This window comes from Rhineura floridana, chromosome 4, assembly GCF_030035675.1.
Source record: "Rhineura floridana isolate rRhiFlo1 chromosome 4, rRhiFlo1.hap2, whole genome shotgun sequence".
Lineage (NCBI taxonomy): Eukaryota > Metazoa > Chordata > Lepidosauria > Squamata > Rhineuridae > Rhineura > Rhineura floridana.
In genome coordinates, this window is record NC_084483.1 from 105,309,303 (window position 1) to 105,322,590 (window position 13,288).

Sequence of the window (13,288 nt, forward strand, 5' to 3'; positions counted from 1 at the left end):
TTCAGCTCCGGAAGATGTTCGTGGATAACCAGTTTCCTTGTGTGCATGCTCCTACAGAATATGTTGTAATTAAGATGAAATTACTATTTGGTGTTTTTGAAAGATGTATGATCTACTTCTGCACTGTTTACACATTTTAAGAACAGGAGTATATCATGCTATTTTACCTCCTGAAGGATAATGCACAGTGGGGATAGTCATGAGTTCTTTGTGGTTCTGTTTCCTAGTATGGTAGTAAAGTGGTAAAGTGGTTTGAGAGAGTTGTTTGCCAGGAGAGAGGGAAGGAGGGAGGTGGAGTTCGGATTAGTATTGAGTAAAACCATATGCTTATGTGCCTTAAGAAGAAATCTTGTTAATCTTGTTAGCTTTGTTATCTTTAATAAATACTTAATTTGGTTTACCAAAGGCCTGATCCTTGGCTGGGGTTTCACAGACCAGAAGGGAGGGTAAGGTAATGACCAAGGCTGAAGGGGAACTGTAACAAATGGTGGCAGCGGTGAAGAGAATAACAATACCAGTATTCAGAGTCTCTGGGAATACTAGTATTGGGACGTTACTGGTGGTTGCCTAGCAGGGGGATCTGTTGAGATCTGTGCTAGAGCGGATAGGTAAACCATAAGAGAGTGCGGTCCGGACTGGTGGAGTCCCTGGTGGTGCCTAGAGACAGGCAGTAACCACGAGCAGGTAGGAACCTGACAGGGAGAGCCAGGGAAGGACGCATCACATGTGAAGGACTCTGGACAAAGAAAAGCAGGAAACACCCAATTTCTGTCGCACAAACAGGATTTTGACTGGAGTCCTGTGAACACTTGTTGGATTGGGCTTTAGCTCAGTGGTAGAACATTTGCTTTGCATGCAGAAGGTCCTAAATTCTCTCCCAGTTAAAGCTGGGAGAGACCCCTGCCTGAAATGCTGGAGAGCTGCTGCCAGCCAGTGTAAACAAACTGAACTAGATAGGCCAATGGTTTGATTCAGTATAAGGCAGCTTACTACTCTGACTATGCTTGGCAGCAAGTTGCATTGAATTCAGTGAGATTCCTTTACAAGTAAACTTAATCCATTAATTTATTCATTCAAAATATTTCTTAAAATATTTCAGGGTGGTATACAAAAGTGAATAAAACTATTTACATATATGAATATAATAATAAATAAGATAAAAGACAGGCTAAAAAATAAGAAACAAATAAGGTATTTTTGTCTAAAATAATCAAAAATGTCTGGGCAAATTGATAGGTCTTAACCTACCACCAAAAATAATATCAGCCCCTAGGAAGGACATCCCAAAATGGGGGTACCACAACAACACAGAATTGAACTTTTTTTAAAAAAGAACAGTCTGTACTCTTATTTCTTCCTAAGTTTAGTATCTCAGGGTAGAAATACACATTATATGAGACACAGGACTGTGGCCAAAACAGCCACTCTGCAGAATGTGAAGTTCTCCCCCTATATAGTATAATGTACATCCATGTCCTGTCATTACACTAAGCATTTCCTCACATCATCATCATCAGTCTGTTATGTAGAATGGGAGCAGGGAAACACACAGCTTAATGATTACAGGACATGTGGCAAGTTGTACAGAGGTGGTGGTGGTGAACTTGACACAGGGCCGCCATTTTTAGTAGCAGTCTGTTTCTTATAATGTGTTATATCATCGAGATATTGACTGCATCAGAGCTCCTCAGTTGCCTCTCCATTCATTTTGATTTGTCATCTCTCTTTAGCCGTCTTTGTTCCCATGCTGCTCTTTACATTGCACACAGATGCAAAGATCCTCCTAGGAATAATGAGGGGAAACAGATGCTTCACTGAAAACAGGTAGTCTGCCTACTTGCAAATAAATTTACTTGCAAAGGTACACTATACAGTAATTTCAACAAGCAGTCAGCTTGAGGTGGACAATGATCTTCAGGATATCTGGAATACTGCTGGAAAGTTCAAACTTAAAAAAAAAAAAGGTTCTGACTGTTCCAGCACAAAAGTCCAAAATGGAATTCAGATCACCTGGATACCACCTGGAATCAGGTACAGGTACAGGCTACACTGTGTTGGAACATTTCCTAGGAAAACAGTTGATGCAGTCATATCAAAATCTTATTGGCTTCCTCCCTGCCCCCTGCCTTAAATTGTTATCTATCACACATCACAGAATGACTGTATATATGGGTAATACCAGATTACTTTGTTGATATTATAAATTCATTTTTATTGTAAACAATAAAGAGTTTTAAATTGACACGGAGGCCCAAGTGATCTAGCTTTGACCATTTTTCACCAACTTAGGTTTCAGTTGTAGTCCATCCTGGATGGCAATATGTCTGGCCATGGTCATTCATTCTCTGATAATCTTGAAGTTAAGACTACTGCAATATATTGTTCACAGGGCTACCTTTGAACACAGTTCAGAAGCTGCAATTATTCCAGAACATAGCTGCTAAGCAATTAACTGGGTCCAGATGGCAGAATCATTATCTTTCTAGTATTAAAACAGCTTTACTGGCTCTTGCTCTATTACTGAGCTCAATTCAAGGGACTGGTGTTCAATCTTTAAAGTCCTGTGTACTTGCTGGAACACCTTCCTCCTCACCAGTCTGCCCAATCATTCAAATTATCAACTGAGTCTCTTCTCTGGATACTCCTGCCTTCTAAGATATAATGGATGGCGATAGGAAAGAAGGCCTTTTCAGTCATGGTACCCCACCTTCGGAATGACCCTCCCTTTATATTTTTGGCACTCGGCAAAGACCTTTTTTTATTCTTCCAGGCTTCTTTTGCATCTTTTTTGTTCTCTTAAAGTCACTGCTAAGTGTTCACTTTTTGTTTCTCCTTTCTTGTGTCCTACATCTTGGTTTCTGCTGTTTTGTTTTTTATTTTTTGTTAGCCACCCAGAAAGCATTCATGCTGAAAGCTGTAGGATATAAATTTAATAATAAATTAAAAATAAAATGGAAGTAAACAGTTCATGCGAACATGACCATGGATGGATACAGTGCATGAGTGTCTACACTACAAAATACCCTACAAACTCACAAAGAGGCTTTTCCAATTACTTTTATGTATCTCACAGCAGGGCTGGCTCAACCACAGAGGTAAATTTGGCTTCCATCTAGGGTTCCCACCTCATCTATGTAAATGTCTTGAAGATCCATTGCTTGTGCCTTTGGAGAAAGCACACAGAAACAGCTTAACAGCTCATTGGCTGCATACTAGGGGCTTATCCAAACAGAGCGGGATAATCCACGGTTTCCATATTCAGTTTGTCATCTGATAGTCCTCACTTTGCCTTTTTGTTTGCTGTTTCCCAATGGAAAAAAATGCTTTTTTGCGGCCACACACGCAGCAGGAAGATCAGTACATTCTTTTCGTTTTTTTCCCGGCTCCACCTGTAGAACCACCCCCTATCACCCAATTGGTCCGCCAAAAAATGACATATGCTCCTCTCCTCCTTTGCAACGAAGCCCAATATCTCACATGCGCTTGAACACGTGAAAATTTTCCAATGTCCGTGAAGGAGTTCCTTTCCGCTTTCCACTCTGCAGCGCTCATCTGTGGCTCCCAGCTCCTCCACAGAAATGCTTTCCCTGAGGGAAGCAAACAGCCCCCCCCCACACGTGGGTAGCCGCTCTTGGCTCGGGGCAGGGAATGCAAACAGGCGTTCCAGTCTTCCCTTTACTAAAAGAAACCTTCAAACCACTTATATAGCAATCGTTCTTTTTTTTTGCTTCTATTTGCGATATTTCGATAAACCGCCTGTGTGCTTTTCTTCCTTTATGCATATTTAAGGAGGTACACATGCTGTCAATTCCACTTATTTCTCCAAAAAAGCAATTAACATGTCATCTCTAGAAATGACGTACGCTCTCCCCTTGTCATCCACTCAACAATGTGCACGCGCTTGAACGTATGAGCATGAAAGTTTGCCTTCCCTGTGACAAAACCCACATTCAGCCACCAGATTTCTCTACCAAAGTTAATAGAGTAAAGACGTGTAATGTCTAGGATGTTGGAGCAACACCCTGACATTCCTGCTCATGAGCAATAGTGGAAATTTATTCAAAGAAAGCTATTAAGGTGGGATGTCTTGGCATACTTTGGTGTGGTTGTCTATTTCTGCATTTGCGCTATTGAGAAAAAACGAGTATATCCATCATTGTCTTTTCAAATCTACACAAATTGGTCCAGTTTTCCCCGGGTTTCCATAGCACGTTAACGCACATGCGCACAAGTGAAAATACATGATTGGATGGTAAATGGGTGGTTCGAAACGCCCTGCGTGTGCACAAATGAATATTTCCGCTTCCGCACAGCATAACCTAACAAGAACCCATGGCTATGATTGGTTCAGTTTTCCCGGGGTTTCCATACTGTTAAAACGCAGGTCATCCAAATTATGTTTCTATCCCATGAAAAACCAGACTGTGCTGTGATTCCCACAATGTAGAATATCCATAAAGGCAGAAAAGCGTATGTTCGTTTAAGCGTAATATCACAAATACAAACAAGAAAGCAAGCAGGCTTCAAATGGGTAGACCTGGTGGCCTGGTCTACCCATTGAAATGCATTGACTTTGGGCCGCCAGGTCTACCCATTGAAATGCATAGATTTTCCAGATGCTAGGTTTACTCATTGAAATGCATAGACTTTCCGGACACCAGGTTTACTCATTGAAACACATTATTATTATTATTATTATTATTATTATTATCATCTTTATTTATACCCCGCCATTTTTCCAAAACTGGAACTCATGGCGGCTTCCAGATAAAAAATACATATAATTAAAAACATACAAAGTCTACATTAAAATAAGATTAAACTATTTCCAATATTAAAACCATACACACATATAGCTAAAAGAGTTCAGACTAGTTTAAAAATGATATAATAGACATTAGCAATGCAGCACCCTTCACGCCCTATCCTTAGCCTTCAATTCCAAAGGCTTGTTGGAATAGGAAGGTCTTTGCTTGTCGGCGGAAGGACTGCAAAGAGGGGGTCATTCTTACCTCCCTAGGAAGGGAATTCCAAAGCCTAGGGGCAGCCACCGAGAAGGCCCTCTCACGCATCCCCACTAGTCGTACTTGAGAAGATGTGGGTATTGAGAGAAGGGCCTCTCCTGAGGATCTCAGGGCCCGGGCAGGCTCATACAGGGAGATATGGTCTGATAAATAGCCTGGACCTAAGCTGTATAGGGCTTTATAGGTCATCACCAGCACTTTGAATTGTGTCCGGAAACAGACTGGCAACCAGTGGAGCTTTTTTAACAGCATTGGCTGTTGTGACACCAGGTCTACCTATTGAGATGCATGGGCTTTTCTGCCCCCAGTTCTACCCGTTGAAAGTAATGGGCATTCCCTGCCCTGCATATGAGTGGTTTGCTACAGTGTCCCCGCCACCTGGAACCATAGAGACTGGAAAACCATAGAGCAAGAAACGTGACACCCCCCCTCCTTCTCCCTTTCCTTCACATGGCGAAATGATTTGAAACAAAAAACCCAGGAAGTAGAATGAAATTGACAAAGCTTTCTGGCAGGCATGAAACTGACCAGCAGTCCCTTTCTCACTTGCTGTGCATTGCACATCTCACCCACAGCGGCTGGCAAAAAATAAAATGCATCTGTGCAGTAGTTGCAGACCCACCCTCCCAGCACCCCACCATTGCGATGATTGCTTCAATTTTCCTGGACTTATTCTCACACATGTGCAAAAGTGCAGATACGTGATTGGCTGGAATAAGAAGGGGCAAGGGGAAACGCCCAAGAACTGCCCATCAGCTGTAAAGTCCACCGTATTGCATCCTAGCTCCTGAAGGCAAGTGGGTTATTCCCGATTTTAAACAGCAAATCGCATTTTTGCCAGTATTGCAAGGAGCGGATTTAACCCGCGAAAATGCGTAACAGCACACAATGTCATTTGGACGACCGAAAAATAATAAACACGCATAGCGCGCGTCACACATTTTGCAGTCGTCTCGATGAGCCCTAGGAGACACAACTGAGAGACTTCTGATGTTCACTGGCCACAGTTGTAAATATGAGGAAGTAAACAAGTGCCAAACATTAAAAGCGAATAACACAAAGACATTAGTATACTGGTCTACTCTTGATACTATTGTTATATGGCTTAGCATATAATAAGACTAGATCCAAATGTGGTGGTAACATTTTTACTTGCTCAGGGCAGCAAAAAAGCGTGGGCCAGGAGTGCCTCATGGGGATACATAATGGGTACACACATCCCATATATTTCCCTCCAACACTGAATTAATCTGGTAAATGCCAACAGGGCTGCGGCCAAAACAGGGCCACTGAAAAACAAGAGGAATGTATCAGCATGCTTGGGGAAGCCCCAAGGTTTGCAGAAGTACAAAAAAATCTTAAGGGGGGAGGGAACCTAAGGAGGCAAAGAGCCCCCAAACAGCCCAATCAGCATTCTTAACGGCTACAGAATGCTGGCAGTGTGGGGGAACAGAAAATGAGTATTCTACACTGCAACATTTTGTTACAGGTCACACTTGTATGCATATAGTGCAGAAACATGGATGTGCAATTATCTTGCAATTCCTATCTTGCATTATAGATATATGCAGAAACTCTATACCTACATACTTTTGCACTGTTCATCTACAACTAGCACATGTGCAACGGGTGCACTGTAGCAGAGGCCACTTCTGGGCTGTAACAATCCGGATGGAAGGTATGATTTCAAAACACTGGAAGCAGTCTGTCAGCAGCTAAATACGAAGCACAGCCTGCTGCAATCTCCTCTCACTAAGCTGAAACAGGGTTGACACCACCTTTCTTCCTGGCTGAATTTCTGTGCCTTTATAACCGATAGCATTACCAGTACCACAGTAATTCTACACATACGGTTTCTCCCGATAGGGAGTTTACTCGACAGGGAAAATGGCACTGCATCTGTTGGATGCCTGCCTGTTAGGCAGCTGTTAAAGGCACAGAAACCGTCAGAAAAGCTGGCAACCCTATCCCCTACACACACTCCAAAAAAAGACAGGTGGACCTGGCAAATAGTAAGTTCCAGCTTAGAGTTTCTTCTTTGGCAAGCCAAACGGGCAGAGCGCCAGAGAAAGTTTTAGCCAACCATTATCCTTATGGGAACAGCAAAGTGGGTGAGGGGAACGCCACATGGGCCCCTCGAACGCAGCCTGGCATGGCGTCTCACAGCCCTCCAGACCCCGCTTGTGTGCGCACACGAGTTAGCCCCTGTTCATCTGTTTCGGCGGGGAAGTGGTTGTCGAGTGTGTGTCAGTAGGACACGTCTCCGCTGAGCGGGGCCGCGCAGCAAAAGGCGCCTCTCCCGCTCTCTCTCCCCCTGGAGTTTAGCTCCGGGCTGTCGCCGCCTCAGCCGCGCGGGCTTGAAGCCACACACAGAGCAGAATGGGGGGAAGGAGTTCCTCAGTGCCAGCAAGACCCACGGCCAGCGGCTGGAGAGGCGCCTGCGCACTGCAGGGGCGCCAGATTTGGCGGGAGGGGGAGTGTCCAAAAAGCCCTTTGTTTGATGGCATCTCTGTTTACAGAGTTTACTCTTTCATCTCAACCTGTTTCCTCCTCCCCTCTGCTGCTCCTGAGAACTTTACGGCGGAGCTCTTCTTAAGCGGCAAGAAACGCCAAGCACTTCTTCCAGCAGCATAAAGCCCTCTCCTCCCCTATCCGTCCACCCACTTTTCGCCTTTCCCCCAGTGACTAATGCAAGGATGGCCAGGAGATCTAGGCACAGGTAAAAGAATAAAAAACAAGCAAAGCTCTTTGCAACTCCAATGCATTTTTGTCTCTCTCTATGTGTGTGTGTACGTCTTGTCTTGTTTCATAGCGGTAGGATTATTGGGGGGACGACGGTTTACAGTGTCAGAGAGGAAGAGATTCGGAGATCCTGTATAGGCTTTTAAGAGGAAGAGAGCTGTGCCAGTTGTTTTGCACACCTGTCAGAGCGTGCATGAAAGTGGTGCATTATTTCAATAAAACGCCAGGCTGCATCAGTAAAAGTTTTAGCAGCTTACTTTCTCCTCTCTGCTAGCCACATCCCCCCCTCCCCCGCTTACGCTCGTCTAAAATCTTACGAGTTTGGAAGGATCGGATCTTTGCAATAAGCCGTTCAGGTCGTCCAGTGCGCGCGCGCGCGGGGTGGGTGGGTGTTCTTCTCCTTGGCTACACGCTGTACGCGTGGGCCTAAATAATGATATAAACGCATGAAGGCCCGTTTCGCGACTTGCCAGGAGCACCCGCAGCGATCCGGCGAGCGCGATGAGCGTCCTGGTTCCGCGGTCGGCAGGGGCTGGAGGAAGCGAGCAAATGGCATACGGTACGTAAAGAAAAGGGAGTAAAATGTCGGAGCGGCTTGGCTGCAGGTACTCGATCCCCATTTTCATTCATTCTCCGTCTCATTCATTCTCGGTGAATATGTGAGTGTCAGGTGGATGACAGGCTGCGCGGAAGGGAGACCCAGCTCCTCCTTATGCATTTGCCCAGCATTGTTTTTCGGGACTCCAAACCCAACGCTCTTCCGATTCCCCTCTTTTAACAACAACGAAAATGCCCCAAAAACAGTGCTGTGCAATGAGGCGTTTATAACGCACACGCCGTTCTTCACAAGCAAGAGCTCGAGCATTCTTTGCAGCAACGCGTGGAACAGTTTTGGCAGGAGAGGATGCAATGAGAGGAGAGAGTAAGGAAGGGGTCCTTGTCAAGAACTGTCACTTGTTTGCTAATACTGACCCTGATCTTGCGAGGATCGCCTGCGAGTGTTATGGAGGAATTTTCTTAGGAGAAAAAAATATATTGCAGGATAACCGTCTGTGCAAGGGGGGGGACCCTTAAGGAATGGTCCAGGGCTAGGGAACATTGTGGTTTGGAAGAGTGGAGGTGGCTCAAGCTACCGGAGTTGCTCCTTTCCCCCTGCGCTGGGGTGGCGTGCAGCAAACTGGAAGGAAAAGCAGTGCCTCGTGGTCTGAAGAAACGCTGGCGCAGTGCAGGATTGTTTTCTAATTATCTCGGGACAGTCGCTCCACGTGGAGCCAGAACTTGACTTTCTCTTTCACAGTGTAAGACCAGTGATTATTCTCCTCCTCGTGGTCTGCCCCGCGCTCTCCTCCTTTCCCCTTGGCTGGCCTTGCCACAAAAAGCAAAGTCCTACCTTTGGGTCCCACCTTAAAGTTTCCCTTTTCTCTTTCGGTTATTGCGGATCTCTGGGGAAAGAAGGATAATGGGGGGACGAGAGAAATCAGCATGGGTTATGCATGCGTGCATGCTTGTGCCCGCTGCTGAAGTTGTAGCCTGGGTCATAAAAGAGATTTCAGCGGAACTAGTTGTGCGCTCTGGGCTGCCCCGTTTCTATCGTGCCAGGGCATTGCCGCCGCCGCCACATGCTTCACCGCCCAACATTCGCTTGCTTCCTGCAGATCTGCGGTACTCTGCGGGAAAGTTGCGGGCGTAGTTCAGCTTCGCTTTTGCAAAGCCTGAGGGAGTTTGGGTGGAAAGAGTTTGAACCCTGCCGAAGTTAAAAAGAAAAATCTGGTGTGGAGTTGTTTTTGCTTTCTTTTTAAATGATGGTAATCATGCATTACAGGCCATTTCCTTTTCAATCATGCATTCTGTACGGGAAGGAATTGTCTAGCGCGTGAAGCAGAATGGAACTGCAAGTGGAAAGGGTAGGTCGCTTGAACTCCAGGGTGGGGTGGGGAGATTGCAAGAGGAGGCGATAAAATCCCCTATTGGCACGGAGGGAGGAAGAGGAAGAGGAGGGAGAAAGAAAAAGAAACCCCTCAGGCTGGCTTGCTCTCCAGCACCTGGCTGGAGGTGGAATCGCGTCAGAGCAAGGAAAGGGGCTGCCCTTGGGTCGGAGTTTTTCTTCAATCACAGTGTCAGTGATAGTAGTAGTAAGTGCCAGTAACAAATCACTTCCTCCCCGCCCCTCCCACCTCTTCCTCCCTCCCTCTCTCCCGTTTGAATCGGTTGCACAACTTGGTTTCCTTGACAAAAAGGCTAGCGTTTAGGAGTGGAGTATTTGTGCAAAACTTAGCAGGTGGGGTGCTGTTAACCCTTTAGGTTCCTTCAGCCTGACACGTCATCTCAAGCCTGAGACACTGAACAGTTATCACACTGTTGGTTCCAGGAAGGAAGGAAGAAAACGGTGTGGATCTGTTATTGGAGCCACACTTACTTGAAAAAAAGAAAAGAGTAGCTGCAAGGCTGCTCAACAGGCTACAGAGGTGGTTTGAAATGTGGAGACTGCAGTGCTCTCACTCTTACTGTCAAAGCCAAAGGGGTGCTTCCAGACAGGGGCTTAATAATGTATTGCAGTCTGCTCAATCTCACTGTCCCCTGCAGAGCCCCATACAGATATTGTATGGTAAACGGGACATTGGCAACAGGCTTTTCTAACTTAGCAGTTTCCCCCTGACATCCAGGTTAAACAGCGGTGGCAGGGGAGTATGGGCTGGCATTTTAGTGACAACGGTGTTGCCAAAAACCCCAGCAACCTTGCATGCATGTGGAAAACTGATCCCACAGTAAGTCCATGGGTGGAAGCACCCTAAGTTTCATTGCTTGCTCCCAACTGAAATCAGCAGGAGTCACTTCTACTTAGCATGCATAGGACAGGGCTAGTAGACATTCAAATAGTGGCCTAATCATAAAGGCCGAAGGCCGAGATGCAGCTAAAAGTAGTCATGATAGTCTTATTGATATCAGGGAGACTTTACTCACAACTAAAATTGTTCCATTGGTTTCAATGGGACAAGCAGCAAAATCCTATGCTTGTTGATTCAGGAGCATTCTCAATGTGTTCAATGAGATTTACCCCAAGATAAGGGTGCGAAGGATTGCTGCTTTAGATAGGGATAACTTTAGCAGGATTGGAGCAAAAGGATATAACTTTAGTGGCATTTACTTGTTAGTAAATGTGATTGCTATCAGTGGGAATTCAATGGGACTGACTTTTAAGTAGACATGCTTGTGATCAGTGGTCAAATCAGTAAAGCCGTCTTCAGACATTTCCATTGGCCTGATTTGCATGTAACTCTACACCATGGTTTATTAAACCAAGACTTAGTGTTATGTGTAAGCCCAGCAGCTTAATTACGGTTTATTAATTATGGTTAAAGGTTGTACATTAGCCAAGGCTTATAGCTGATTTATAAACTGCAGTTAAAATTAACCATAGCTTAGTATTATGTGTGAACCTGGACTTCCTCATTAACCATGGTTAAGGAGCCATCACTACTCAAAAGCTACAGAGCTGCAGTGAAGAGCAGTTCTTCCTGACTTTTGTCTTCTTTCTTCTTCTTTTTCTTCTTCTTCTGAAAGGCCAGAGTAAAGAGGTACATCTTTAAGGTTGAAAGAGAGAGGGATGTAATAAACTAAGGTTTAAACTATTGTTTGCCAGATATTTCAACTTTTAAGTATGGCTTGCTAACTATAGTTAACATTAACCATAGCCTGAGTTAGTGTTATGTGTGAACCAGGCCTTTAAGTGTTCTCTAAACATGCCAGCTTTGCCTCCACCCCCATGCCCCTTCTATGATACGCTTCCGCCGGGCCTTGAAGACCTGGCTCTTCAGGCAGGCTTTTGGGGTGGGTTAGGTTTCTTACTGTTATGGTTTTAAATTTTAATGTTTTAATGTATTGTTTTATCTTGTACGTAGCCCAGAGTGGCTGGACAACCAGCCAGATGGGCGACTAATAAATTAAATAAATAATAATAATAATAATAATTACTGATCTCTAACTTGTGGAGGGTGACTCTCTGCAACCCAGGGAGTCTTCTGTACTCACAGATGCTCCCTGGGTATTTTAGAGCTCTGGAAAACATGGTTCTAAAGTGTGCAGGGATCTGATATGCTCCTTCCCACTACCCTCCCTTGGGTGTTTACTGGTCACAGCCTGAATGTCCAAAGAGGACTATAGTGTGTGACTGACAATTGGAGTTGCCAAGCTACATTTTTTAAAAATTGAACCCAATAGAACATCTGTTTTCTGTAGTGGCCCATGTGGTGAGGCAGAGCCATGAAGGTGTCCTCCTGACACCAGCATCGCTGCAGCTTACCTGGGTGGTGGACAGCAAGGTCAAGGCTGGGCAGGCACTCCAGCAGAACTTATCTGGTGTTTCTGCCTATTTGCTGCACAGCCTGATCTCACTGCCACCCTGTAGAGCCCCATTCGGGTCAGCTGCAGTAATGCTGATGTCAAGAGGGCAGCTGTGCCCCACCACACAGTCACTACTCTTTTTCTTTATTTCTTACAGTTGTATTCTGTTTTTCAGCCAAGATTGCATCCTAAAGCAGCTTACAATTAAATCCGTACAAATGCATAATATGGAGATGCACTGGTGAGGGCAGACCACTCTGACCTCTGGTAAATAATGGTGATGCAATCACGTTTTTTTGTAACATGGAGTGCCTTTAAAGCTGCAGGACTGTACCCTCAGGTGTTAGTTTCTTATATAGCACTTTTGGAATCCTTAAAGCCCTGTAGGGGGAATCACTATTGATCCAGTTTTACACATGGGAAGCTGAGGCGGAGAGCTGGAATCTTACCCAAGGCCACCAGTAACAGCCAAGTTGCATGACCAGCTGCACTGAAAAATGCATCTATTGCTGAAATGTAGCACTTCAGCCTGAGTGTTGGAGACTAAATATTAATACTTACCCAGATAACTATTTACTGCACATACAAAGAAGGTGTGCCATGACCATTTCTAGGGCATGGTAGGGATTTTTAAAAGTATTTAAAAGGGCAGCCTTTAAAAGGAAGCACTTAAAGTGGTTATGGGAAGCTTGTGGCCCTTCAGATGTTGCCTGGACTACAACTCTCATCATCCTTGACTATTCACCATTCTGGCTGGGGCTGATGGGAGTTGAAGTCCAACAACATCTGGAGAGCCACAGGTTCCCCACCTGTGAAATAGGAACATTTGAATGAGGTATAATTACAATATCTGAATTCTGAAATTGTACAGTCTAGCAACAGATGTGAGTCTTTTGGAGGTAGGTTTTGTCTCTAGTGCTATGACTGAGCTTGAATTCTTGTTTCAGGTGACCTAAGTTTATTTATTTATTTATTTATTTAAGCTTATATACCGCCCGACTAGCAACAGCTCTCTGGGCGGTGAACATTAAAAATACAATAAGAAATAACACAATATAGTATAACATAGTATATAAAAACTGTACAAAAAACTGTACAGTCTAAAATCAGTTGCAGTCCAAAGTATCTGGAAGCCAGCAGGATGGGGACGGATGCCTAGAATCATAGTTAAGAGGTCAGGT

At 44.7% G+C, this 13,288-nt stretch overlaps 1 protein-coding gene across 5 annotated transcripts in view; it reads left to right on the forward strand.

Moving 5' to 3' along the window:
• Positions 1–7,522: 7,522 nt before the first annotated feature.
• MYB (MYB proto-oncogene, transcription factor) overlaps positions 7,523–13,288 on the forward strand; it is a 43,908-nt gene continuing 38,142 nt past the window's right edge. Inside the window, exon 1 of one of the 5 annotated variants that reach the window (XM_061623916.1) lies at positions 7,523–7,743. In XM_061623916.1, coding sequence (XP_061479900.1) covers positions 7,721–7,743 — 23 coding nt within the window. In that variant the 5' untranslated portion in view covers positions 7,523–7,720. Of the gene's footprint in view, positions 7,744–8,127; positions 8,372–13,288 lie in introns of those variants that run through there. The other 4 variants (XM_061623919.1, XM_061623915.1, XM_061623918.1 and 1 more) reach the window with 4 other exon arrangements.